The sequence below is a fragment of the Chelonoidis abingdonii genome, chromosome 10 (assembly GCF_003597395.2).
Source record: "Chelonoidis abingdonii isolate Lonesome George chromosome 10, CheloAbing_2.0, whole genome shotgun sequence".
Classification (NCBI taxonomy): Eukaryota; Metazoa; Chordata; order Testudines; family Testudinidae; genus Chelonoidis; species Chelonoidis abingdonii.
In genome coordinates this window covers 20095160-20119412 of record NC_133778.1, presented here as the reverse complement: position 1 = coordinate 20119412, position 24253 = coordinate 20095160, and the positions used below count along the sequence as shown (strand labels likewise).

General features: G+C 41.7%; 1 protein-coding gene across 2 annotated transcripts; it reads right to left on the bottom strand.

The window, feature by feature from the left end:
* Positions 1–340: 340 nt before the first annotated feature.
* On the bottom strand, positions 341–23864 carry SUMO1 (small ubiquitin like modifier 1). Of its 2 annotated transcripts, XM_032799449.2 has the most exons (6): positions 23764–23864; positions 22162–22216; positions 7435–7509; positions 6009–6086; positions 2106–2177; positions 341–1215 (listed from the first exon to the last, which is right to left on the bottom strand). In XM_032799449.2, exons 1-6 carry the CDS (start codon positions 23847–23849, stop codon positions 1147–1149), a joined length of 435 nt encoding a protein of 144 aa, XP_032655340.1. In that variant the 5' UTR covers positions 23850–23864; the 3' UTR covers positions 341–1146. The 2 variants fall into 2 exon arrangements, with proteins under 2 accessions (XP_032655340.1, XP_032655341.1); XM_032799450.2 differs by lacking the exons at positions 22162–22216; positions 23764–23864 and adding an exon at positions 13915–14024.
* Positions 23865–24253: the final 389 nt, after the last annotated feature.

Here is a 24253-nt window from a genome sequence, read left to right as displayed (position 1 = left end):
GAGGGGGGGGGGGGGAAGAGAGAAGACAACGATTTCCTTCCAAGTTACAGGTTTTAACCTAACCTCTAGTTTTAGAATCCAAACTGAAGCTCCAAGTACATATCTTCACCATCCAACAGGTACTGGAAACAGTTAATAGCTTTAAGAGAAAAGAATGCACATTACTGTTCAAAAATAAAAATCAATGAGTATTCAATACTTGGAATAAGCAGGGAACAACAAAATTCTAGTTTACAGCGTATATTTTAAGAGTATAATATTTGCTGGCTCTGATCAATATTTACTAAATAAGCACATCTCTTGCTCTTTCATCTTCAAATATTTGAAAAGAAAATACAAATTGTTAATGTTTATAAAATTGTTTTTCTTGTTTATTTTAATGAAGCTGGTACAGACAACGTCCATTCAAAACCCATGTCCCAGGCCAAAAGGTACAGACGAGAATGTCAGAATACTACAGGTGTCTGCTGTGTACATTCTTGCATGAATATCTGTGTATTAATTGCTATATGAAATAACTTTTCTGGGCTCCTCTGCCAAAATTTAAGAATCAACACGGTTTTCAATTTTATGTCTTCTGCGTAGCCATCTCTGGAGGAAAGTACAGATGACACCAGTTCTATCTTTTTCATTTCCAGCTGGACACAAATCTTCTTTCCTGGGCCCCCAGCACAATTTAAGGAAAACAGCTCTCAATTATGGACACACAATTTCTCCATTGTTTAGTTCTCTGAAAAACTTCATCTCCCACTGAAAGTTATAGTCCAGGAGTGAAACAGTCACACATCAAAACTTCAGGGCTGATTTGGAAGTCATTAGGAACACTTGCCCACCTGGCAGATCTTACAACCTTCGTGCCTGAAATGCACGATCCTAGTGAACATACAAATGCATGTGTGTACATGTAATTTTAAAGGGGAGGGGGAAAAGGAGAAGGGCTGCAGCTGGATCACAAGAGTTCAGCACAATGAAAACAGAAATTATAGTGTATAATGAGCACGAGAATTCAAGATACCAGATGTTTGAAAATAAAGTTCCCAGAGATGGGGTGCCAGTTTCAGTTCAGTGTTGAACGCCACATTACAAAAGAATTATTATTTAAAAATAAAAAAGGATTAAGGGGAAAGAAAAAACAAACGGAAGGATCTAAACTGTCGAGTGACCCCCTGTCTGTTCCTGATAAACTTCAATCACATCTTCCTCCTCCATCCCCAGCTGTGAGAATAGGGAAAAAACAAAACAAAACACACAAAATCGTTATAAATCAGATGTTTTGAATGCACAGCAGCTCCTGGACAAGCAAGGGAGTTAAAAGGTTTTCTTCCTTTCCCCAGCCATATTTCCTCAAAAGGACAAAGTGGTGGAAAAATAATCCTCTGTCACTGCCTTATTAGCCAACACTAACAACTTTATTTAGTCTGCTTCCCCCCCCACCCCCAAAGTCACTTGTTTCATTTTTGCAGCACATCTAGTCCAGCACTGGCAATATTCTGTGGGGAGTCCAAATCCATTTCCAGATCTCAAAAAATCATTGGCTATTTAAAAAAACAAACAAAAAAAAAAAACCTTCTCTAACTTTATTCTTGTGCAGCTGTTGCATGATTGTCATGCAATTGTGTACCAACGGCAAAATGACTATGCAAATTATAGATCATGTAGCTTACTTTGTTATAACCAAGGACTTTCACCTCAGAAACAACAACTGATATCTAAAGTTTTCAGTTCTCTCCTTATGTAGGTTATTCTAGACAGCTGAAAGTTTAAGACCAAAAGATGATTACATCAACACTGCATAATTCACATCCTGAGTCCAAAAGGTCAGTCTTTATAACTTCTGCAATAGCAGGAAGAAATTTATGCAACAGTTAAGTATAATCATGATATGGATGGTAAACAGAAAACAAGCTACTTGCGTTTTCCCACCTCTCTCTGGTAAAGATGAGTACATATACTTGTATTAAAAAAACATTTTCAAGCAGATAATGGAGGTTTTGACTGAACAGTGAAATCCCTAACATGCGAAGCACAGTCTGACTATTTTTTTAGTTGTCCCAAGGTGCATTGTTTAAGCTGCCGCTTGCCTTCTACTAAGAAAAGAAACTCACCTCTTTGGGGGTATGATTATCAGTAATTCTCTGACCCTCGAAGAGGAACCTGAGTGAATTCATTGGAACTCCCTAAAAACAAGCCACAGAAATGTTTAGTAAGCACATGTAAGCTTTTAAAAAATTGATACACAAATAATATTACATTTTCAATATAAGCAAAGAATTTGAAAACTGAAGATTAGGTACTAGCCCCTGATGTGTAGGCATCTAAGTTGTGAGTATTTTATTACACACCTAGTGCACTAAAATAGTTAAGTGAATGTTAACCTTAAAGTACAATTTTATTCTGAAAGCAGACTGTAGTTGTGTATTTGTCGTCAACCACCACCACATGAAGTCTGTCCAGTTTACATGAAGAGTTTGTTTTTTTTGACTCCTCTCCACCCTGCAAACTCTACCTAATATCTGAAAGTCAAGCTGGGTTCTTTCTGACTTGCAAATCAACAGTAATAAGATTTTTGTTCTCAGAAATTAGGTAGCGTTTCTGTCAATGATATGTATTCTGGCACCCCCTTTCCCAACACTTCCACACCCAGCATCACCACACACTGACCAGACTCCTTCCCCCACTACCCTTTCTGCACAAGTTGGAGGGGCACGGGAATCACTCATGTCTGGGACAAAGGATGCTAGAAGGCTAGCATTTGTAATGGGGATGAGACAATGGTGATGCTTTGTCTGTGGTATATGGTGGTTGTGCTAGTGGTTAGGTATGTGTCTGAGAGGAGAAAGAGGGTATGAACAGTTAGACACCTTAACTTTTCTTTTCCTTGTTTTGTGGATTTGGGTTAGGTATGTGTGGGGGCCAGCTTTAACTGAAACACAACACGGTTTTGTGTATTAATTTCCCAGGTTTTTTCAGATTAAAACGGATCTCTGACACAGCAATGTCTGACTTAATTAAGAACAAGATTTTTGTGTAAGAGTCCAGCTGGCTCAGGAGTTTTACTGAGGGCTTTCACAGAAGACCTATCCAGCCATGCTTCACGAAGATGTATTTCATAGCCACTGCTTTGCCAAAGATCTACATCTACTACACAACCTAAATGCTGCTTGTACTAGAAAAACCTGCTCCTCTTCCATTATGACCACTTTGGGACATAAGTGTGACAATAGGCAATGTACTGTTCCCCTAAAGTAGGGCTGGTCAGAACTATATTCTCCTTTTCAACGGACCGTTTGGCTTTTCATCAGCTAGCCATTGGTCAAAAGCATTCAGTAATGACAAACACTAAAATCCAAAGAAGAGATCTCCAGTACAACAGCTCCATGCACAAAGACTCTGATATTTGTCAGAAGCCGTTGATTTGTCAAAGGTGCTATATTCTTTGTGAAACTATTCCACTGGTTCAAGAGTGCTACTCTTGAACCTACTGAATTTTCTTCACAGACCAGAATCTCCATGAATTGTTCCACCAGTTGAGTGGCAGAACTCCTAACCCAGCTGACTGGGTTCAAAAAGAACAGGCTCCTCAACACTCGTTGCTTTGTTGAAGATCCTGTTTTTAATTAAACTGTTCAACTTTACTCCTGCACCAACTGAACAGCTTTGCCAAGATCCAATCTTCAACAAAGTGACAATGTCCTTTATCAAAGATCTTCTCTGACTTCCCAAACACACTCTTAGATTAGTAAAATTCATTCCCTATGTACCACATTAGAACCAACTATGGATGCAAGGAAATTACTGGGGGCATACGTTAGAAGGCAGTGTTGTATTCTTTCCCGAACCATTCAAAAGGCTTTTGCACCCCATGTTGAAGAATGGAAGTAGCTGACATAAATGTTATTCATCTGCTAACTGCAGCACACATGGGATCAGTTAAGGTGAATAATACTAATATTTAAAAAAAAACAACAACAACCCTTCATTCTATAGTATACACATACTACAGTGGTATCCATTCAAACTGCTATAGAATGAGCTTGTTATTTAGATATACAGAGTAACCTACAGATGTATGTATCACACACACACAAAACTTGTGTTTAAAGGTTCACAGCATCCTAAGGCCCTAAGATTTTAAGCTCATCATGGCAGGGTTCTCTCATTCATCTGAAAAAGATCCAGCATACATTCAATGAGACGTAAGCAATAAACACTAATACTTTCTTTTGGTATGCAGCAGCAAATCACACAATGACAAGGACACAGAAAAATGAAAACATCATATGACCAAAGAATAAAGAAAGCTTCACTACAAAGCTATTTGTCAACAAGTTTAGTTTGTCTCTATTAACACAAAGATGTTAGTCATCGTTGCTTATGGTCACAGTTGGTAGTGTGGACCTGAAGAAACTCCTGAAGAAAGCGCCACACAGAAGGCTGCTGCTGCTCCAACACAGAACAGACAAACAGGAGAAATGTTAACTGGCAGTTTTAACAGAATTTGATGTGGAAGATAAATTTGATCCCTTACATCTGCAGTTAGTATTTTGAGACAAAAAACGGCCATATTGGGCAAACCAATATTCCATCTTGCCCAGTATCCTTTCTCCCGACAGTGGCCAATGCCAGATGCTACAGAGGGAGTGAACAGAGCCGGGCAATTATTGAGAGATCCATCTGCAGTTGTCCAGTCCCAGCATGTTGAAGTCAGAGGCTTAGGGACACCCAGATCACGGGGTTGCATCCATTCACTAACAGCCACTGCTGGACCTATCCTCCATGAACTTATCCAATTCATTTTTAACCCAGTTTTTAAACCTTGTGACCTTCACAACATCCCCCAAGCAACAAGTTCCACCCATCGACTGTGTATCATGTGAAGAAGTACCTCCTTTTAAACCTGCTGCCTATTAACTTTTATCATTTTTCTTGTGTTATGTGAAGGGGTATAACACTTCCTTATTCACTTTCTCTCCACACCATTCATGATTTTATAGACCTCTCTCATATCCCCGTTGAGTTGTCTCTTTTCCAAGCTGAACAGTCAGTCACTTTTGTTGCCCTTCTTGGTACCTTTTCTATTTCTAATGTATCTTTTTTGAGATGAGGTGACCAGAAATGCATGCAGGATTCAAGGTGTGGGTGTAGCATGGATTTATATAGCAGCATTATGATATTTACTGTCTTACTGTCTCTTTCCTAATGGTTTCTAACATTAGCTTTTTTTGACTGCCACTGCACATTGCGTGGATGTTTTCAGAAAATTATCCACGATGACTTCAAGATCTTTTTCTTGAATGGTAAAAGCTAATTTAGACCCCATCATTTTGTATATAACACTGTAACTATGTTTTCAATGTGCATTACTTCGCATTTATCAACACTGAATTTCATTTGCCATTTTCCTGCCAGTCACCCAGTTTTGTGAGATCCCTCTGTAACTCTTTGCAGTCTGCTTTGGACTTAACTACCTTGAGTAATTTTGTATCATCCCCAACTTTGCCACCTCACTGTTTACCCCTTCTACCAAAGCGTTAATGCAATGAATTTAGTAGTCACACATTGTCAATTTACTACCATATTAACAGTATTGGCAGTTGTAAGTCTATTCTGCTCCCATATAATAGTGAAAGTATTCCACAATTCTAAGTGCATTTCACTTTGAGCTGTAAGAGGTAAAGCGTCTTTTACAGTACCCATAAGTACATAGATGAGAAAATTAAAAAAAGGGAGCATTTGCTTTTAACAGCAATTTGTAATTTCAACCAATAATCTGAACACATTATAAATAGGACAAGGTCCACACCATGCTATCCAGCATAAATGCTAATGACTGTCAAACTCAATTAGGAGGTCCACTGTACTTGTTCTGTGGTTGTTGGGTCTATCCCTCTGGTGGGACAGAGATTTGACATGACTTCACCTGTCCAAGCAGATCCCTTTACTTGGGGAAGGGAGGAAAAAGAGGTTAAAGTGCTTTTTCTACAGGATAGTGCCATTGTTTCACAAACCTGTCTTTGACAGTATGATTCTTTGAGTTTCTTGAGATGTGTCGTCATTTTCACCTTGAAGTGAATTTCACTGCTGTCCTAAGAACAGAACAGGAAGAAGTTACCTCTCTTTGTAATAACTATTTGTTTTGTTTGAAGCAGGTTTTAATTTCTACACTTTATTATTATAAAGTGTATCCAATACCAGCTTTACCGGACAGCTGGACCATCAATGTGCTTACAATAATGCTTGATAAGTTGATCTACTAGAGATTCATCTAACACATTAATCAGAACTCACCATTCACTTCCACGGGGAGTTCTGCTTAAAAATAGATGGCATGATATGGTTTGTGGTTTGCTAAAGACATTTTTAATTTAAAAAATTAATAGTATGTCTCTCCATCTTTATCCTCCTCTCTGCCTAATAAAAATATCATCACACACAGCACATCTCTGGTCTCACGTTCCAGAAGAGGCAAGTTAAGCTCGCACTTCAAAATACATAATAAAACCCTACTCATTTAGAGAGTGTCTATCACTGTAGACATGCTGTCTCAGCAATAAAATAGTAAGTTAAAGTGACGCTGTAAAGGACTTGTCCTACAAAAAGATACATTACTGCAAGAAGTGACAAAATGATTAGAAAAGCAAGTGTTTAAAATATCTTCTGTGTTACTGGGCCACATTCAGTCCTTATCTAAGTGATTATAATATCTACTGAAGCTAATTAGAGTTGCACCATCTTATGCCTAGATTCAGTTTGGTCCCCAGATTCCAACCAGCACCAAATAGCCAGGCTAATAAAGTCTTAACATTCCTAATATTAAGAGAGTTCAAGTGTACCAGTAGCTCCCGCAGTACTCTGTGGTTCTACACAGATTTACTTCAGCTCATGAAGGAAGGCCTTGAAGTTCTCATTCCCTGCACTACTGAAAATTATAGCTTTTATCTCCAAAGAGGAGAAGATGGCTACAGTCTGAATTGGGCTCCCCTCCACAAACTGTTAAGTAAACAACCAGTGGCAACTTCACCCCATTCCTGTCTAGGAGGAAAGATGGTCTTTTGCTTAATGCTGGATAGGGACTCAGGCTATCTAAAACCAGCTGCTACAGACTTCCGGTATGACCTCAAGCAAGTCACTTAGTCTCTCTATTCATCAATCCCTCAGCTGTAACACAGGGATACTACTAAGCCATTCACTCACAAAAGAGTTGAAAGGAAAACTTAATTAATGTTTGAGACACTTAGAGCTGTACTGAGAACCACCATTGGCAACTGGTAAGTAGGAAGGTAATTTGGGGGGAAAACTCCAGATCAAAGAATTGTTAGGGTACCAGAATTCAACTGTTCATGTGTGTAATTAAGAGAAATGATCCATCTGCAAGCTATATATATGGACAACCTTGAAATATCCACCAGTAACTGATTATGTAGAAGAACTCACCTGCCCAATGACTTTGAGTTTAATGTATTCTCCCTCTTTCTTATCTCCCAAGTCCTCAGCTGAAGGTTTTGCTTCCTGAAAGAAAAACATTCCACAGGAATATTGATAAATCCCACTTCTTAACTTTCATTGGACAATACAATAACTTCTCCCTTATTACAATGAATCAGCACTACACTAGTGACTCAGCACTATACCAGTGCCTAACAGCATCTTCGAAAGAGAACTAATGAGAGAAAGGGTGAATTAGAAGACAGATATAAAAACAAAGAATGAAATTTTACACCAGTTTACCTCCACTGAAATAAGCTCAAAAACAAAAATATGGAGAAAGCCGTACTAGATCTTTCTCTGTCCTATATGGTAGAATAGCGACAAAAGTAAACAGATTTTGTTGTGTGTAATAGCATCAGTGTGTAAAGATGCATCACAAGTCACTACCACTTTCAGAGCATGAGCAGACCCCTCACTCCCATGTGTAAACAGCATCCCCAATTAATAGCTTGTGTCATGGTTTGTTGTTATAAGTAAGGCTGCTAGTTTGTCACGGAGGTCATGGATTCCGTGACTTTCCGCGACTTCTGCAGCAGCCGGTCGCCTGGCTCAGGGACAGCTCAGGCAGCCCCTATGCCAGGCTGCTGCTGGGGCAGTCTCTTGGGCCCCTGCACCCTCCCACCTCAGCAGCAGAGTTTGGGTGTGGGAAGGGGTAGGGGCACCAGACAGGATGGCACTTACCTGGGGCTCTTCCCAGAAGCAGCGACATCCCCCTCGCTCAGCTGCTAGGCGGAGGCGTGGCCAGGCAGCTCTGTGGGCTGCCTCCACCCAGAGCACTGGCTTTGCAGTTCTCATTGGCTGGAAACCACAGCCAGTGGAAACTGCGGGAACAGTGCGTGCAGGCAGAGGCAGCCCGCTGAGCTGCCTGGCCACGCCTCCGCCTAGCAGCTGAGCGAGGGGGATGTTGCTGCTTCTGGGGAGAGCCCCAGGTAAGTGTCATCCCATCTGGTGCCCCTCCCCTACCCAAACTCTGCTGCTGCCACAGCTTCTGGGAAGCACCTCAGGAAAGCACCATGCTGAGCATGCCTCACCCCATCCCATGCCCTGACCCCTTGCACCCTCCCACATCCAAACTCTGCTGCTGCCTGCAGGGGAGGCATGGAGCCAGGTAGGGAGCCTCCTGGCCCCACCAAGCCCCACCTTCCCCCCAGCACCAGCAGGGGTCCCGGGCGGCAGTATCCCCCAAGCAGCTGGGCCGCCCTCCCCCAGCACCCACAGGGCCCCCAGGCAGCTCCCCCCCACCCAAGTTTTATTCAGTGGTATTTTTAGTAAAACTCATGGATAGGTCACAGGCTGTGAATTTCTGTTTACTGCCCATGACTGGTCTGTGACTTTTACTAAAAATACCTGTGACTAAAACGTTGCCTTAGTTATAAACCATTTTATAAAACACTGTGTGGGACTAAGTATCAAAGTAATTTTTATAATTTTAAAACCATTGTATAAATATGTTATGGTTAAGAATTGTAATGTCTACCTTAACTAAATCAGGATACATTTTATAGGCAAGTCTGATGTATGAACGCTTGAGCAATAAAGTCTTCTACAAGAGTGAAATACACTGAATAATACAATAACTGAGCATTAAACAGAAAAGCTTTCATATTAATTACTGTCAGATTAGACACAAGTCAAAGATTTGGTTACATCTAGCCCCATCCTACTTGTCATTGCATATTTTGGGTTAGACTTCCAGTTTTGTACATTTTGATGGATGTGGTGTATTATGGCACTGAACAAGGTTACAGCTACACCTCTAGTCACTGCATAAATTCAAGCAGATTTCAGATAGAGAAATCTTTTTAAAAAAAAGTCTTCAGAGAGGAGGATATCACCAAACTACAGGTCACGTTTCAATCACTTTTCTTCGGCACGCTGTTGCCCAGCAAGATGGACAAGATCATCAAAGCTGTTATAACTCCCCAATGCCAGAATTCCTTCTGGGCAATAAAAACTTCCACCCTCCCTGCCATTCCCCTTCCACTGTCCTGCCATATTAACATGCCTCAACCCAAGGGACCACTTGTAGGAGTGAGAGGATAGTTTAGATCACATTCTTGGCTAGAAGAGGACCAAAAAACAGACATTTTCTGGAGACCTAGATCATGGACCTCTTTCATCTAACGGCCAATTGCTCTCCTGTGAGTATAGAAAGGGTTTGCAGAAAGAACATTTTTAGCATTTGTGCATTGGATAGAATAATTCTCCAAAAGAGAAGAGAGACTAATCTCTGCACACCCACTGAAGTATAACATAATTTCATGCTGATTAGTCACTTGCTTTGCTAACACATACGAAATCCATCACTACAAGGGGTATTTAAATTCTAAGTGTATGTAGTCACTCTCTCTGTTCACTATGCAAGAGAACCAATTTGCAAGCCAGCCTACTGTCCTAATAAGAGAAGGCTTCACTACCATGCAGAGGATTCAGATTAACTCTTGTCATTGCTCTATCTAGCTGTCCTCACTAGAGTTTCTGAGCTCATGTGGGGTATCACAGAGTTCATGCTCTTGAATCTAAAGCAGAGCATCATTACCATGACAGCCCTCCTTGGTTGACTGAGTGGAAAGCAATGATCCATAGGAAGCTTGATTCCTGTCCTCCACTCCAGGAAACTGAGGCAGTGCACGCCAAATGCAATGAGAAAGGAGGATAGTAGGAAGATAAAAAGGGAATTACTGGGATCAAAATATCAGTATGTCACAAAGATGAAGATTAAAGCCTCAGATAACCCCACTATAAACCAAACTGGAGCAAAAGCAGAGATGGAATTCTTTTTTGGGGGGGGAGGGGGGAAAGGGGAGAGACTGAAATGGGTTAGAGTCAAGAATGCCATTGCCAACAACTGAAGTTTAAAAAGTAAAATCCCGGTAACCTGGCTCCAAACAAGGATAGGCAAAACCAAAAGATCCCCCTATTGCAGGTTTAAGGAAAGAAAAAATGGGTAGATGGGAAAGCCACCAGAAGAAGTTAAACAACAAATGCATAGAGTTAGTTGCCATCAAGTTACAATCACACCTTTGTAAATTAAACATTTCACAAACAGATTACGTGCAAGTCCCTACCACTGAACATGAAGTTAAAAGGCTGGTATTTACTATCATACTAGGAAAAGAAAGGTTTTTTTACTTAGCAGTTAAAAGAAAAATGTTAAATAAAACCACTTCTGAATCAGATTCTGACTTTTCATTAGGGCCAGAAAAAGTTCCTACAGCCACTGTTTTACAGAAAGAGTTCCTAAGCAGCATAAAAAATGTTCTCTAATACCTACCTCACACTTATGTCATAAGGTTTAATTAATTAGTGCTTGTAAAACACTGTGAAGTCCTTGGATGAAAGGTGTTGAAAGGGTTAAGTATTTATTATTGCAACTAACGGAACCACAAATCAAAACACTCCAAATGCCGCATTGTAATTTGCTCATAACAATAAATTAGTTACCTAATTTTTTTAATAGATCTTGAGCTTCAATTTTCAAGAACATAATATGCAATAAGATTTTAGAATCATGATAAGATATTCGTACATACACCACCAGTGCTGACATTTAGCAAACAAGTGGTGCTAATTTATGTATTCTGCCTATACGTCTAACAGTTTGCAATATTTTTGCTAAAAAAAATGCTACATGAAGCCAATATTATGCTGATTCATTCTTCTATATTTAATTAGAAGTTAAATCTGCTTTATTAGCTTCTACAATTTCCCCCTTTATTAAACCAATCTAGACGCCTATTCCTCCTGCGACTTTGTCTGTACCCCATAGCCTGGGATTGTTACCTAGGACCCACAAGCTTTTTGTATCCCCCTCCTTTTTCTTTATTATCAGTAAGATGATCTTTTACCTCATCCTAATGAAAACAGAACTGATTATATCCCACTTTGGGAATGGGCAACAGGGGATGGATCAACTGATGATTACCTTTTCTGTTCATTCCCTTTAGGGCACCTGGCAATGCCCATTGTCAGAAGACAGGATACTGGGCTAGATGGATCTTTGGTCTGACCCAGTATGGCTGTTCTTATGTTCACTGTTTATATCAAAGAAACAGTTTGTTTTAAACCTGCTGCCTATTAATTTCATGGGGTGACCCCTCGTTCTTCTTTTATGGGAAGGGATAAATAATGCTTCTATATTCTTTTTTCCACACCATTCCTGATTTTATAGACCTCTATCATACTCCCCCGTTAGGCATCTCTTTTCCAAGAGGAACAGTCCTAGTCTTTACTCTCTCCTGATATGGAAACTGTTCCACATCCTCAATGATTTTTGTTGCCTTTCTTGGTATGTTTTCCAATTCTAATGTATCTTTTTTGAGATAGGGTGACCAGAACTGCACGCGGTATTCACATCGTAGGTGTACCAGGGATTTATATTCTGGGATTATGACATTTACTGTTTATTATCTATGCTTTCCTAATGGTTCCTAACATTCTGTTAGCTTTTTTTGACTGATGCTACTCATTCAACAGATGTTTTCAGAGAACTATCCACAATGACTTCAAGATCTCTTTTCCTGAGTGGTAACAGCTAATTTAGACCCCATCATTTTATAGGTATTGTTGGAATTATATTTTCCAGTGTGCATTACTTTGCATTTATCAACACTGAATTGTGTGTGCCATTTTCTTGCCCAATCACTCAGTTTCATGAGATCCCTTTGTAACTCTACACAGTCTGCTTTGTATTGAACTATCATGAGTAATTTTACGTCATCTGCAAACTTTGTCATTGCAGTGCTAACCCCTTTTTCCAGGTCATTTATGAATATATTGAACAGCATTGGTATCAGAACAGATCCTTGGACAACCACGCTATTTACCTCTCTCCATTCTGAAAACAGACTATTCCTACTCTTTGTTTCCTGTCTTACAAGAAGTTACTGATCCACGAGAAGACATTCCCTCTTATCCCATGACTGCCATTCTGAACAGATTTAGTTGGAATCTGATTAGTTTTTATGGAACACTGTCACCTCATTGAACAACTTCTCCTTATTTCTATTATTAGTAACATATTAGATTCAAATGGAAGGAGTTCTTAGAAAAAGGGCTTTATACTGCAAACTATTATTAACTTGAATAGTCTTTACCCAGGCAAGTAGTTCAATTTATGAGAAAGAGCACTACTTATATCAATAAGGGCAATTATGTCAGCAAAGATCTGCAGGATCTGGTCCAAAGTTTCCTCTCTTCCTCCTCCATTTATACTGCTAGTTTACTTTCTGCATTTTATTTAAGTCCTGTCTACTTGTTGAGGGACTTATTCTGATGACAGCCATCAGTTGCCAGACACCTGCAGAGCTTTACTAGTGTAAAACCTTGGCATTGCCTGTTGCTGCTATTATTTGTACTAGTTAAGTCTACTTCTGCTTGAACTCAGGGTTAAAGTCCACTAGTGTAAATAATGACCTTTCCTGTCCACACTAGGGATTTCTTCTACATTAGCTACATTAATAGTTGTTATGGAGTCCATACTGGGGATATGTCATGGCCTAATTTTCACTTTCCCTTCTAGCCAGTTTTACTTACTGATTCTCATATATCAACAGAGTTTGGTGTCTCAATACTACAGAAGCATTTTAGAGCATTTCCAATTTTAAAAAAAAAATACCACACATTGAGGCTACTTGTTAAGTTTCAAAAAACTTCTATGAAAAAATTCACATTTTTCATGCCAATACTAGTTGGGAGTGTAATCTAAAGACAGAATACATACACACACAAACTGCACACGCTACAATTTAATGATCATCATTAATATTTCCTGAACAAATCTTGGGAACGAAATAAGGTAGCCAGGATTTGATCTGAATCAGGGGCACTAAACACAACCACAACACCACCCCAGCATGAGGATAGGCCTAAACAGGAAAGAAGCTTACACTCTGGCTGCAGCTATCAGCCCTCATCTACTGCTGTCAGATCCGAGCCAGGCTGCAAACCCTGGAGCTGCTTCTCCCTCCTCCGGCCCCGAGCAGGGGGGTTATGGGAAGGGCCAGAGCCGGGGGCACCAGCGAATGACCCCCCCTTAAAGCAGGACAAGGAAGGTTTCCGTTGTATGACCTGGGGCCTAGGCAGGGTGGGAGCCAGGGCCAAGCAGTCACGGGAGAGGACCCCCCAGCCCCGGCTGGAGAGGGAGCCGGGAGGGGGGGGGGGGCATCGCGGACGGGAGGGGGGTGGCGCTGTCCGGGCCCTTCTCCCGGGAGGTGCAAAGCGGGGCTGAGAAGGCGCGGGGGGCGGGGGGCCTGCGCCGGGCACTAGATGGGGCCAACCCCCGCCGCTCAAGGGCCTGCAGGGGCCCCCCCCCTACCCGGCGCCTCTCCCCTCCCCCCTCCAGTCTCCATTGCGGGCTGAGAAGCGGCGGGGAGGCCGCCGGCCGGGCTGGCTCGGAGCCTCGCGCCCTCCGCGGCGGGCCCCTACCTGGTCAGACATGGCTTTGCCCGTGGTCTCCGGCGCCTGCCCCGCTCGGTCGCTAGGCTCCTTTCTCTGCCCCTCGGCAGCACAACACAGGCCAGGCGGGCGGGATTTCCTGTGCGCTGAGCTCACTTCCCGCCCGCCGGGCCTGGCAGCCTGCCTCCGCCCGGCAGCCCTTCCCGGGGGAGCCCTTCCCGGGGGAGCCCTGCGGGGAGCAGGCGGCCGCAGCAGCTCCGGGAGGCGGCGGGGCGCTGCTGCGCTCTGTCCCCAGCCGGCCGGCCAGCGGTTTCGGGCCTTGTCAGCCGTGCCGGGTTTCTCCGCCCTGAGCCAAGTTCAGCGTCGGGAAACTAAACCAGCGGCCGGGCCTCGTAGCCGGGCTGCACGGACCAGCAGTACCGCACACATCTCCCCACTAGCCTCTGCGGCGCCAGCTCCAAGCTGGAACACAGGCTCCAAATGTGCACCCCCATTCACCACAGGGCCATCACCGGCCCCGGGACTGGTAGGCCTACAGGACAAAGTTCGGTCAAAGTTGCCTTAGGTTAGGGTGACCAGACAGCAAGTGTGAAAAATCAGGATTGGGGGGTGGGCGGGTAATAGACTTCTATATAAGGAAAGTCTCAAAGTTCGGGACTGTTCATAGTCACCCTACCTTAGGTCAACCTATGCCCGCATCTGTGTGCACACAAGTTGGTCTCCTGCTGACCTGTGCACCTTACAGCAAGTAACACCATCCCCTGCAGGGCTTGGAATTAGGCTTAGCTGTACTCAGGGGAGCAGCCAGCCCATCATACAGGCACAACTTGCAACCAGTGTGTGCAGGATGAAGGCCCGAATCCCTACAGCTACATCTTATCAAGGCACAGGGGGCAGAAGAGCCATGCACAGATCAAAAGTTTGTATCCACCTCTCCTCCACAAACATGGTCAGCGGATATAAAGCAGATATCCACAGATCTGCAGGGTTCCAGGGAGTGCCCCAAACTGCTCTGATATGTTCACTAGCTTACATCAAATTTCCTGCTGGACATCATTTCAAGGCTGTTTCTCTCAAAGGGACTTGATTTATAATAAATGTGGCACTGTGTGTGTATATATATAATTTTTTTTAAAAAAAACAACTTTTGCCACTTATTTCCCACTAGAAGGATGGGTAGGGTTTTGTGGCCTGCCTTGTGCAGGAGGTCAGACTAGATGATCATATTGGTCCCTTCTGACCTATGAGTCTATGAGAAGGTGTTACTCATCTGTTTTACATGGCAATTGAACTCTATGAAAATGTCACTGACATGATTAATTTAACCAAGTTAAAAAACAGCAGGAACAGAAGAACTCTAACACCAAGATCAGCACAGACAAGACAGTTTGTCTCTAAATAGGTTGCCTTTCTAGCTCTCATTAATTAACATAAGAATTGCCATAACAGATGACCAGAGGTCTATCTAGTCTTGTATTCTGTCTCCCACAGCAGCCAGTACCAGCTGCTTCAGGGACAGGTGCAAGAAGCAAGCAATTGCTGAATAAAGCATCCACAAGAAAAGTTTCATTCTGACCACCACTAATTAGAGGTTGGCTTATGACCTGAATCATGAGGGCTTACAAAGCAGTTAGTTATATAATTGTCCCAACTACTGGATTGAAGATCACATGACTCTGCTATTTAAAAAAAAGCATTAATTTTATTGAATATTCTTTCATCATGCTCGCTAAAATTTTAAACAAATATATATATTTGGAAATGGGCTTTTAAAAACTTTTTTCACGTAACAGTAGGTTTGGTATACAGGTGTAGAAAAAAAAGATATAATGCTATGTAAATAACAGGATCGGTCTACATTGCACCAGTGCAAATCTCGGATGTAGACATGTTGAACTACTGCAATGCAAGCTCTGGTTTGCAGTAGTGCAGTGCAGCCATGGTAGAGGTATGCATCAGTAGTGACATTGGTGAAAATTCTTCTAATGTAGATTGACCTACAGTATTGGTGGGTTGGACTGCAATACTTAGTAGTATTCTTTTATGCCAGATATTAAAAAAAAAAAAAAAAAAGTAGTACTCCGGTTCCATTTTGTCTTCTGAACATGCTCACTGTGGAAAAGACTATATTGGTAAATATATATTTTGCTTTAAGTACTAACTACATGTAAAAACACATGTAAAAACACATGTAATAAGAGCCGACTGGAAAGGACTAGTGGAAGTACTTCTTCAGATAAATGGATATAATCACTGGAATTTGGTCCCAATGGAAGCTGAGAATCCAACTTGAACTCTCTTACCTAGCCAGGCTTTTAACTTGATTGAAACAGCTAGCTATTGAACAGGGAAATCACACTGTCCAGGGACATCAGCTCTGATAACAAGGGACTGGATTCATCCTGCCCCTTCTATAGTCCTTTATCCTCATGCAAAACCCTACCAACTCTGAGTGGTAGTCTTTTATACTCACTTTGCACAAGTATAAATTAACAGACAAGGTGAACAACAGAATCTGACTTTAAATCTGCATTGTTGTGTTTCATAATCAAGTGAGGGCTTCTTGAAATAACACTGCATCAAGGGGCAGACTTGCATCAACTAACTGGGGGATGCATTACTACAGTTCTGAGGAACTGTTTATATGACAATTCATGGAATGAAATCAGTGGAGAAGGAATTACTGTTTAGTTGTGGCATTAAAAGACAAAAAGCATCAGAAAGAAACACAAGTTCAACATGGACCCCACATACTCAACTACAGAAATGCATTTTCTTCCTTTTTAGAAAAGCTTTCTTGGACTGCAAAGCCAAAAGCAGCAATCCAACATCATGAGAGCTAAAGGTAAAAACTCATAATGAACAGAAGAGACTCAAGAATCCACAAACAAAAATTGAACTATATGGATACTTTAAACTTACCCAGATAACACTAACAGAAAATAGCAGATACCAAATCATCTTCCAAGTTCTATTACTTAGTTTCACCATGAATACATTTGTAACAGATTATTTTGTGACTATGGGACTAGATTGGGATTTAGTGTGTTCAATTTTCAGCTCTACCATACACTTCCTGTGTGACTTTGAGCAAGTCCCCACACTTAAAATGGCAATATTAATACATCTTTCTGCCCACTGTCTTGTTTACAAATAAATTCTTTACAGCAAAAAGCATTTCTTACTATGTGTTTGTACCATGCCTAGCACAATGGGGTCTTGATATTAGCTGAGCCTCCAAGAACAAACGATAATAATATATCAAGGCAAATTACACAATGTACACCTCAGCTAGAGCTCAAGCACCTTCAACATGTACTTCATTTAAAACTAAAATACAACAAAAAGTACCCTGTATTTTAAGAACCAGATATACACACCAACAGTTTCTCTCAGCCATGTCCACAGCAATCCCTGCTGGCACAATCACAGCCAGCACCTTACCTCTTCTGTAAGCTCACTTCTACCTCTTTCAGTTCATTCCCAGGTGCTATATATAATCTTTCTTTCTTATTTTTATCCCTCCCCATCTTGTAGGAAAATCAGCTGCCTGATGCCAACAAGATTAATCACCATTCATTCAATGAGGAAGTAACCTATCCTTATTTACAGAATTAAAAGGCTAATGACTGTTTGGGAAAGGTTTTTAACTACTTCCCTGCCTGCCTCTGCGTTGGCCCCTTTACTCCATCACACAGTTCCTCTCATATCTTTAGTATGGGACACACTAGAAAGCTCACAATATCAACCTGCAAAGTGGATGGTCCTTAGATACTAACGTAGTGGTGGGCACCCATACAAAACCTGACATAGATAGAGAAGATGAGTAATATTCAGTGCCAGAAAGCCTAGAAACTGCTTTTTTATACCAGTGGAATGCTCTCAGTGGAATGAAACATCTTTTTCTAGACAAGATGACTGTTTGACACTGGATTTTAAAATCATGGCATTAACTATTTTTTAGAAGCTGTTATAGATAATTTTAGAGGGTTTTTTTACATATACTAGTTAATTAGTTATTTTTGCTCTTCCTCATAAATCTATATTGCTGGATTCACAGTGCTAAATTAAACCTAGCTAGAGTGATTAAAAAAATCACAATCAAGAGACAAATCATGATCACTTTAGTAATTAGAGAACTTATATTACCTTCAGTGGCATCACCTATAAGAATAAAGTGAACAGATCTGGGTAAAAATTTGGGTCAGATTGGGATCAAAACTCTCAAATACTATCATTTTTTCTCTGAAAAATATAAATTAACATAATATTTTGCTCTTCTGTAGCAGCTTCCATCTGTGAATCTCAAAGTGCCTTACAAACATCAATTATCTCAGCTTCACAAACAACTTGTCTATGGGACCTGATCTTTGTAAAGGCTGAGCACCTGCCTCTCTTCTTTAAATAATGTGTCACCGTCTCATTTGGGTAATCTTTTTTTTTTTAAAGGTACTAAAATATAAAGGAAAACTGTTTATCTTGAGGAGCCAATGCTAAAGTCTTTTCACATACAAAATTTCCATTGAAATCAATGGGAGTTCTGTGCATGGAATGACTGCAGAAGCAGACCCTTATTTATGCAGAATTTGACCAGATTTCTGGCTATTGGCCCCACCATGTATTCCTTATTCAAGAAATAGGAAATAAGGATTCAAATGGAGGCTGACTCATATCAAGTTCTGGATTACACAACCCCCCCTTAGATGGAGTAGTGAGAGTCTGAATTTATCAGGCATAGGCATCACTTGGAACCTCTCTTTCCCCTTTTTTAATTCCTACATGTTCCTATGTACCTTGAACCCAATCCTGCATTCCTTACTCAGGTAATAATCTATCTGAAGTCAATGGGAGTTTTGTCTGAGAAAGGACTGCAGGCTTGAGCCCCTTGTCCCTTATTTAATTTTCAGCCTTTCAATTATTCAAAATATATATGAAAGTAAGTCAAATGCAATCATGCAGAGTGAGGGTGCACTTTCTCAAGAAGCCAGTAGGTGACACACAAGAATGTTTTAAACCAGTCACGCCTGGCAAACTTCCTTATTTTTGAAAAAGCATTATGATTTGGGTCCCACCAAATTCACGGCCACGAAAAACGCATCTCGGACAATGAAATCTGGTCTCCCCCTACAGATTTCACAGGGGATACCAGCGTATCTCAAATTGGGTGTCCTGACCAAAAAGGGAACAGGGGGTCATGGTATTGCCATTCTTTCTTCTGCACTGCCTTCAGAGCTAGGCCACTAGAGAAAGGCAGATGTTGGCCAGGCGCCCAGCTCTAAGCAGCACCCCACCAGCAGCACTGCAGAAGGATGGAAATACCATACCATAACATCATTACTTCTGCACTGCTGCCTGCAGAGCTGGGTGGCCAGAGAGCAGCCGCTGTTGGCGGAGCACCCAGCTCTGCAGGCAGCAGTGCAGAAATAAGGGTGGCAATACCATACCATGCCATCCTTACTTCTGTGCTGCTGCTGCTGCTGGCAGCAGCCCTGCCTTCAGAGCTGGATTCCTGGCCAGCAGCCGCCGCTCTCCAGCTGCCCAGCTCTGAATGTAGTGCCGCCGCCAGAGCAATGCAGAAGGGTAGCAGTACTGCAACCCCCCCACCCCAAAACTCCTTTCTGGGTCAGGACCCCTACAAATACAACACCATGAAATTTCAGATTTAAATAGCTGAAATCATTAAATTTGCAATTTTTAAAATCCCATGACCACGAAATTGACCAAAATGGACCATAAATTTGCTAGGGCCCTAATTATGATTTTACAAATAAACAATATTAATATATACATATTAAAGAAAAAGCTTTTCTAGTACACATGCCGGGGGTGTGTGCAGGGCTGCCGGGCTCAGGACAGAGGGCTGGGTGTGGGGGCGGGGGTCAGGGCAGAGGACTGGGAGGTGTGTGAGGGGGGGGTCAGGGCAGGGGGCTGGAGGGGATATGCCCCTGTTCAAGCACCATCCCTTCCCCAAGGCCCTGCCCCCGTAGCATGCCATTAAAAATCGCTTTCCTTGCCATCTTTGCCACGTGTGCCATAGGTTGCCAATCCCTGATCTAAGAACTCAGTACTTCCATAAACTAATTTAAATTAGAGAAAGATTTAGGGGGTTGATTACCCTTCAGTCTTTGTGTACATACAAAAACTGAGATACTTTAACTATGCTAGTATAATTACTATATCCCCTTGGTATAAATATAGTTATATCATGATATTTGAAATCAGTGTTCTAATTAACTCATTGTAGCGATACATTCAACTCATAGACCAGGGTCATAATTCAAACTTCCTGAATTCCAGGAGCAGGGTCAGGATACAGTGGTCTAGTACAGATGCATTTTTAAATTAACTAACACATTATATTTCTATTTAAATTTTGTTTCTTGGGAAAAAGAACAAATGTGGTATTTGATCTGTGATAAAATGCATTTCCCAAAACCCAAAAGAAAAGAAAAAGCTTTCTTGAAACTTCAGGATAAAATAACAGAGTGCACAGGCTGTGTACATAATCTTTCCAAAGCAAAGCAGTTTCTGTCCCGCTTGAAATGCGGTTGAGCTACCACGTGAGTGCACAACTGCTGAGTAAATTAATTTTCATGTTCTTCCTGTATGAGAGGAAAGTGAATCTGTGTTCAGTAACCTATTAAGTTATGAAAAATAAACAAACAAAGAGTTAAAATCAGGAGGACATGGAAATGTTATCAAATAAAACCTAACAAGACTAGTGCAGTAAAAACACATAAAGACAGCATTCTGTTACTAAGAATGATATATTAATAAATCATAACATTCTGGATAGTGATTTGAATATTTAGAAGTAGAATGTTTAGTAAGAAGTTACTCAAACATTTATAACTACTGCATTATAGGAACAGTTGGTAGAAGATTTAAGAACTACTTTTCTCTGCACAGTTCAAAACACCACAAACTGTAACATACCTTCTGATGACAAAAGTTATCTCAGAATATTATTTCTGTGGCTATGGGCTACAGCATTGATGATGAGAATCTTAGAAAAGCCTTGCCTACATATATACATGTGAGTAGTCCCATTGTCTTTAATGAGACTATATGCAGAGGCTCTTAATTAGACAGCAAGACCCAAAGGAAAAGAGATTACCAAGTCTCCTAGCTATCCAGAGAAAATAAAAGAAAAGCTTCTGATAAATAAACTACCGTCCACTGGCTTTGTTCTGTAATTTTTTTTTCCCACTGACCAGGACACTGTTCAGTTTTTGGACGTTCTGTTCTGGTCCCTTGTAACAGAATAGCACAAGTATTTTTCAGGGTAAAATATAAAGTTCCTCAAATTAGAGCCACCTATGGCAGTGATTTTCAAAGCGCGGGTCGCGATCCAGTACTGGGGTCATCACAGAATGAAAGGCACTGGCCGGGGCGGCTCTGGTCAGCACCACCGACCGCGCTGTTAAAAGTCCCATCGGTGGTTCTGCCCAGCTAAGGCAGGCTAGTTCCTACTTGTTCTGACACCACGCTGTGCCATGGAAGCAGCCAGCAACAGGTCCAGCTCCTAGGCCTTGGGGGGACCAGTACGTCCCTCGACCTGCGCCGCTTCCAGCAGCTCCCATTGGCCTGGAGCAGCGAACTGCGTCCAGTGGGAGCCGCGATCGGCCGGATCTGCGGATGCGGCAGGTAAACCACTGGCCCGGCCTGCCAGGGGCTTTCCCTACACAAGCGGCATCCCAAGTTTGGGAAACACTGATCAATGGCATTCACAATATACACACACAATCCCACCGATGTCAACTGCAGTTTCAGTTTCATCTCCTTCAAGGACTTCTTAAAGTGTTATGTAATGTTGCTGTGCAATGTTAAACAGTTGCGCCACTTCAGTGCTGGGTGAAAAAAATCCTGTATATAGTTTGTAAATCTATTGGTAATGTTTATATAGCACTGTAGGATTCTTCTGCATTAACAGTGCTATATAATATTATGTGGCTGTTGGAATTATTGTTATAGATATTAGTAATATAGGATACCACCAGACATGAATTTAACCATCAATTCCTTAATTAAATCCAAAGGCCCAATGGTATTTATACACTTGCTCTGAACATGTCTAAAAGCTTAAGTAAGGAGTTACTACACCCAAACAGTAACAAACATTCATAAGCATTTGATCAGAATACTCACAAAAGGATAAATCCCAGAGATAACTCTCTTATCCTGGTTTGCTCTAGCATATCAGAAAGAATCAGATAAATACTCCTAGCAAGCCTGGTTCTTTTATACAGTGTAACAAACAAGTTATGTTTTACTGACCTTTATAAAAAACAGGTTTTGGCCAGTTTGTGGTTGACCTCTTTCTTGGCTTTGGCTGAAACAAAATATGACAGTGAGGCCTCTTTCTTTCAAATGATCCTAAATTTATGGATCTTAAAGCTAGGTTCACTTCCTTACACAAGCCCATATTTTAAGATAACACTGGTATGTTGGAGGTTACCATAAGTTTATCACATCACAAGACAACTTCTCTTTGTCTATTAGAACTAGTTTGCAATAATTTTTTATAGTTGAGAGGCCCCCTTTTCCAGAAACTTCCTTTTTATCTTATTAGCCATATTCCAAGCTCAGCATCCTCTCCAGATCTTGTCTTGCTAGATGCCACTTTCTAACTTGGTTATTCTCAAGGCCCTGTTACATTTGCTTAACCACCTACAGTCTACACAAGCTACAAAAAACTAACTCATTTATCTTAAAACCATCTTACAATGGCCTTACGTGCAGAGCTCAACTTGAGCCAGAATACTCAGTATACCCTACCAGCACTTCTCCAGGTGCTAATGGCCTTTCTGTCCTCCCTAAGGATTTCTTTTGCTTTCAGGATGGATTCCAGCCAGTACATGAATGGACAGAAAGGCCCTACAACTGAAAACCCACCCCAGGTGTGGGGACGGAGGAGACCAATGTCAAATCAGTTCAGATCCAACACTTAAGACACCAGAGAGCTGAAGGCCAGTTGAGCCTACTTAAGTTCTTGTGCTGGGGTGCCATTTTCCAACAGGGCAGAAGACACTGAGACCAGACTTGCTGGATGAAGATCCTGGAGCCCACCAGGATAGAGGTAGATGGGAAGAAGCCAACAGTCATACTTCAGAGCACAGACAGTTGCAGAGGAGATTGGTTTCGGCTAAAGAGGTGAGAGAAGGAGCCAGTGAAGACTACAAAGGGGAAAGCAGATGGGAGTGCAGAAACATTAGCTGATTCTGTTTTGGGGTAGAGAGAACTATATCAGCACTTTCTTTTCTATTAGAGCATGGTCTAAGCATCTAATACAAGTGGTCAAAATATGAGGACTACTAAAAACCGATGAATTCCTCTGTCTTAATAAAAAATAAAGATGTCAGAGTACATTTTCTATGAACCTCATAAGCCTAGAGCACAAGACAGGTCTACGAGCAAGAGTAAAAATGTAAACCTGGATTGTCTCACCAACTGGAAATCCAAACAATTCAGCAACTCTGATCTAGAGACAGCTTCTACACTGATTTGAGTTGTAGGTATATCCTGCAGCTTATTAACCCCCAGGACATTCTGGGGTGCAGGAAGGGGCAGGGGTTTAAACAACCCTGATAAAATACAACGCAGTCACCAGCAGAAATGACCAGTGGTAGGAGTTACATGAGCTTCCCATCAGCTTGGGGGCTCTGGAGGAATGTAACTGTGCCCCTCCAAGAAAATCCTCCAGCAATGGAGATTCCACAATCTCCCAAGGCAATTTGTTGTGCTAAACTACCCTGACAGTTAACAAGTTTTTCGTAATGTTCAACCAGAAACTCCCTTGCTGCAAGTTAAGTCTGTTGCTTCTTGGCCTATCTTCAGACATTAATGCAAACAATTTTTCACCAGCCTCCTTGTAACAACCTTTTATGTAGTTGAAAACGGTGATCATGGTCCTTCTTCTCCAGACTAAACAAACCCTGTCTTTTGAATCTTTCCTCATAACTCATGTTTTCTAGACCTTTAAGCATTTTTGTTGTTTTTCTTTGGACTTTCTCTAATTTGTCCACATCTTTCCTGAAATGTGGCACCCAGAACAAGACATAATATTCCGAATGAGACCTAATCAGCACAGAGTAACATGGAAAAATTACTTCTCACTTCTTCCTTACAACACTCCTGCTAAGGCTTCCCCCTTCAACCCCAGGCCAGCCCCGCACCGCCAGGAGCCCTGCGAGCAACAGTCAAGTTTGAGCAGGGCTCTCCCACCCCCATCGCCTGAGCCAGCCCCTTTCTCACATCCCTCCCCTGTAACCCACCGAGTCCAATCCCGCCAACCGCCGAACCCGGCCCCGGCCCCGGCCCTCCCTTTACAGCCCAGCCCAGCCCAGCCCCGCCCCACCGAGCTCGGGCC

Excerpts from the sequence above, each read along its gene's own strand:
- SUMO1 (XM_032799449.2), bottom strand. The coding sequence starts at position 23,849 with ATGAGTTATGAGGAAAGATTCAAAAGACAGGGTTTGTTTAGTCTGGAG. Across the intron at positions 22,217-23,763 it reads CGTTTTCAACTACATAAAAG|CCAAAGCCAAGAAAGAGGTC; the intron begins GTTGTTACAAGG and ends ATTTTGTTTCAG. Across the intron at positions 2,178-6,008 it reads AATCATACTGTCAAAGACAG|GGAGTTCCAATGAATTCACT; the intron begins GTTTGTGAAACA and ends GCTTGTTTTTAG.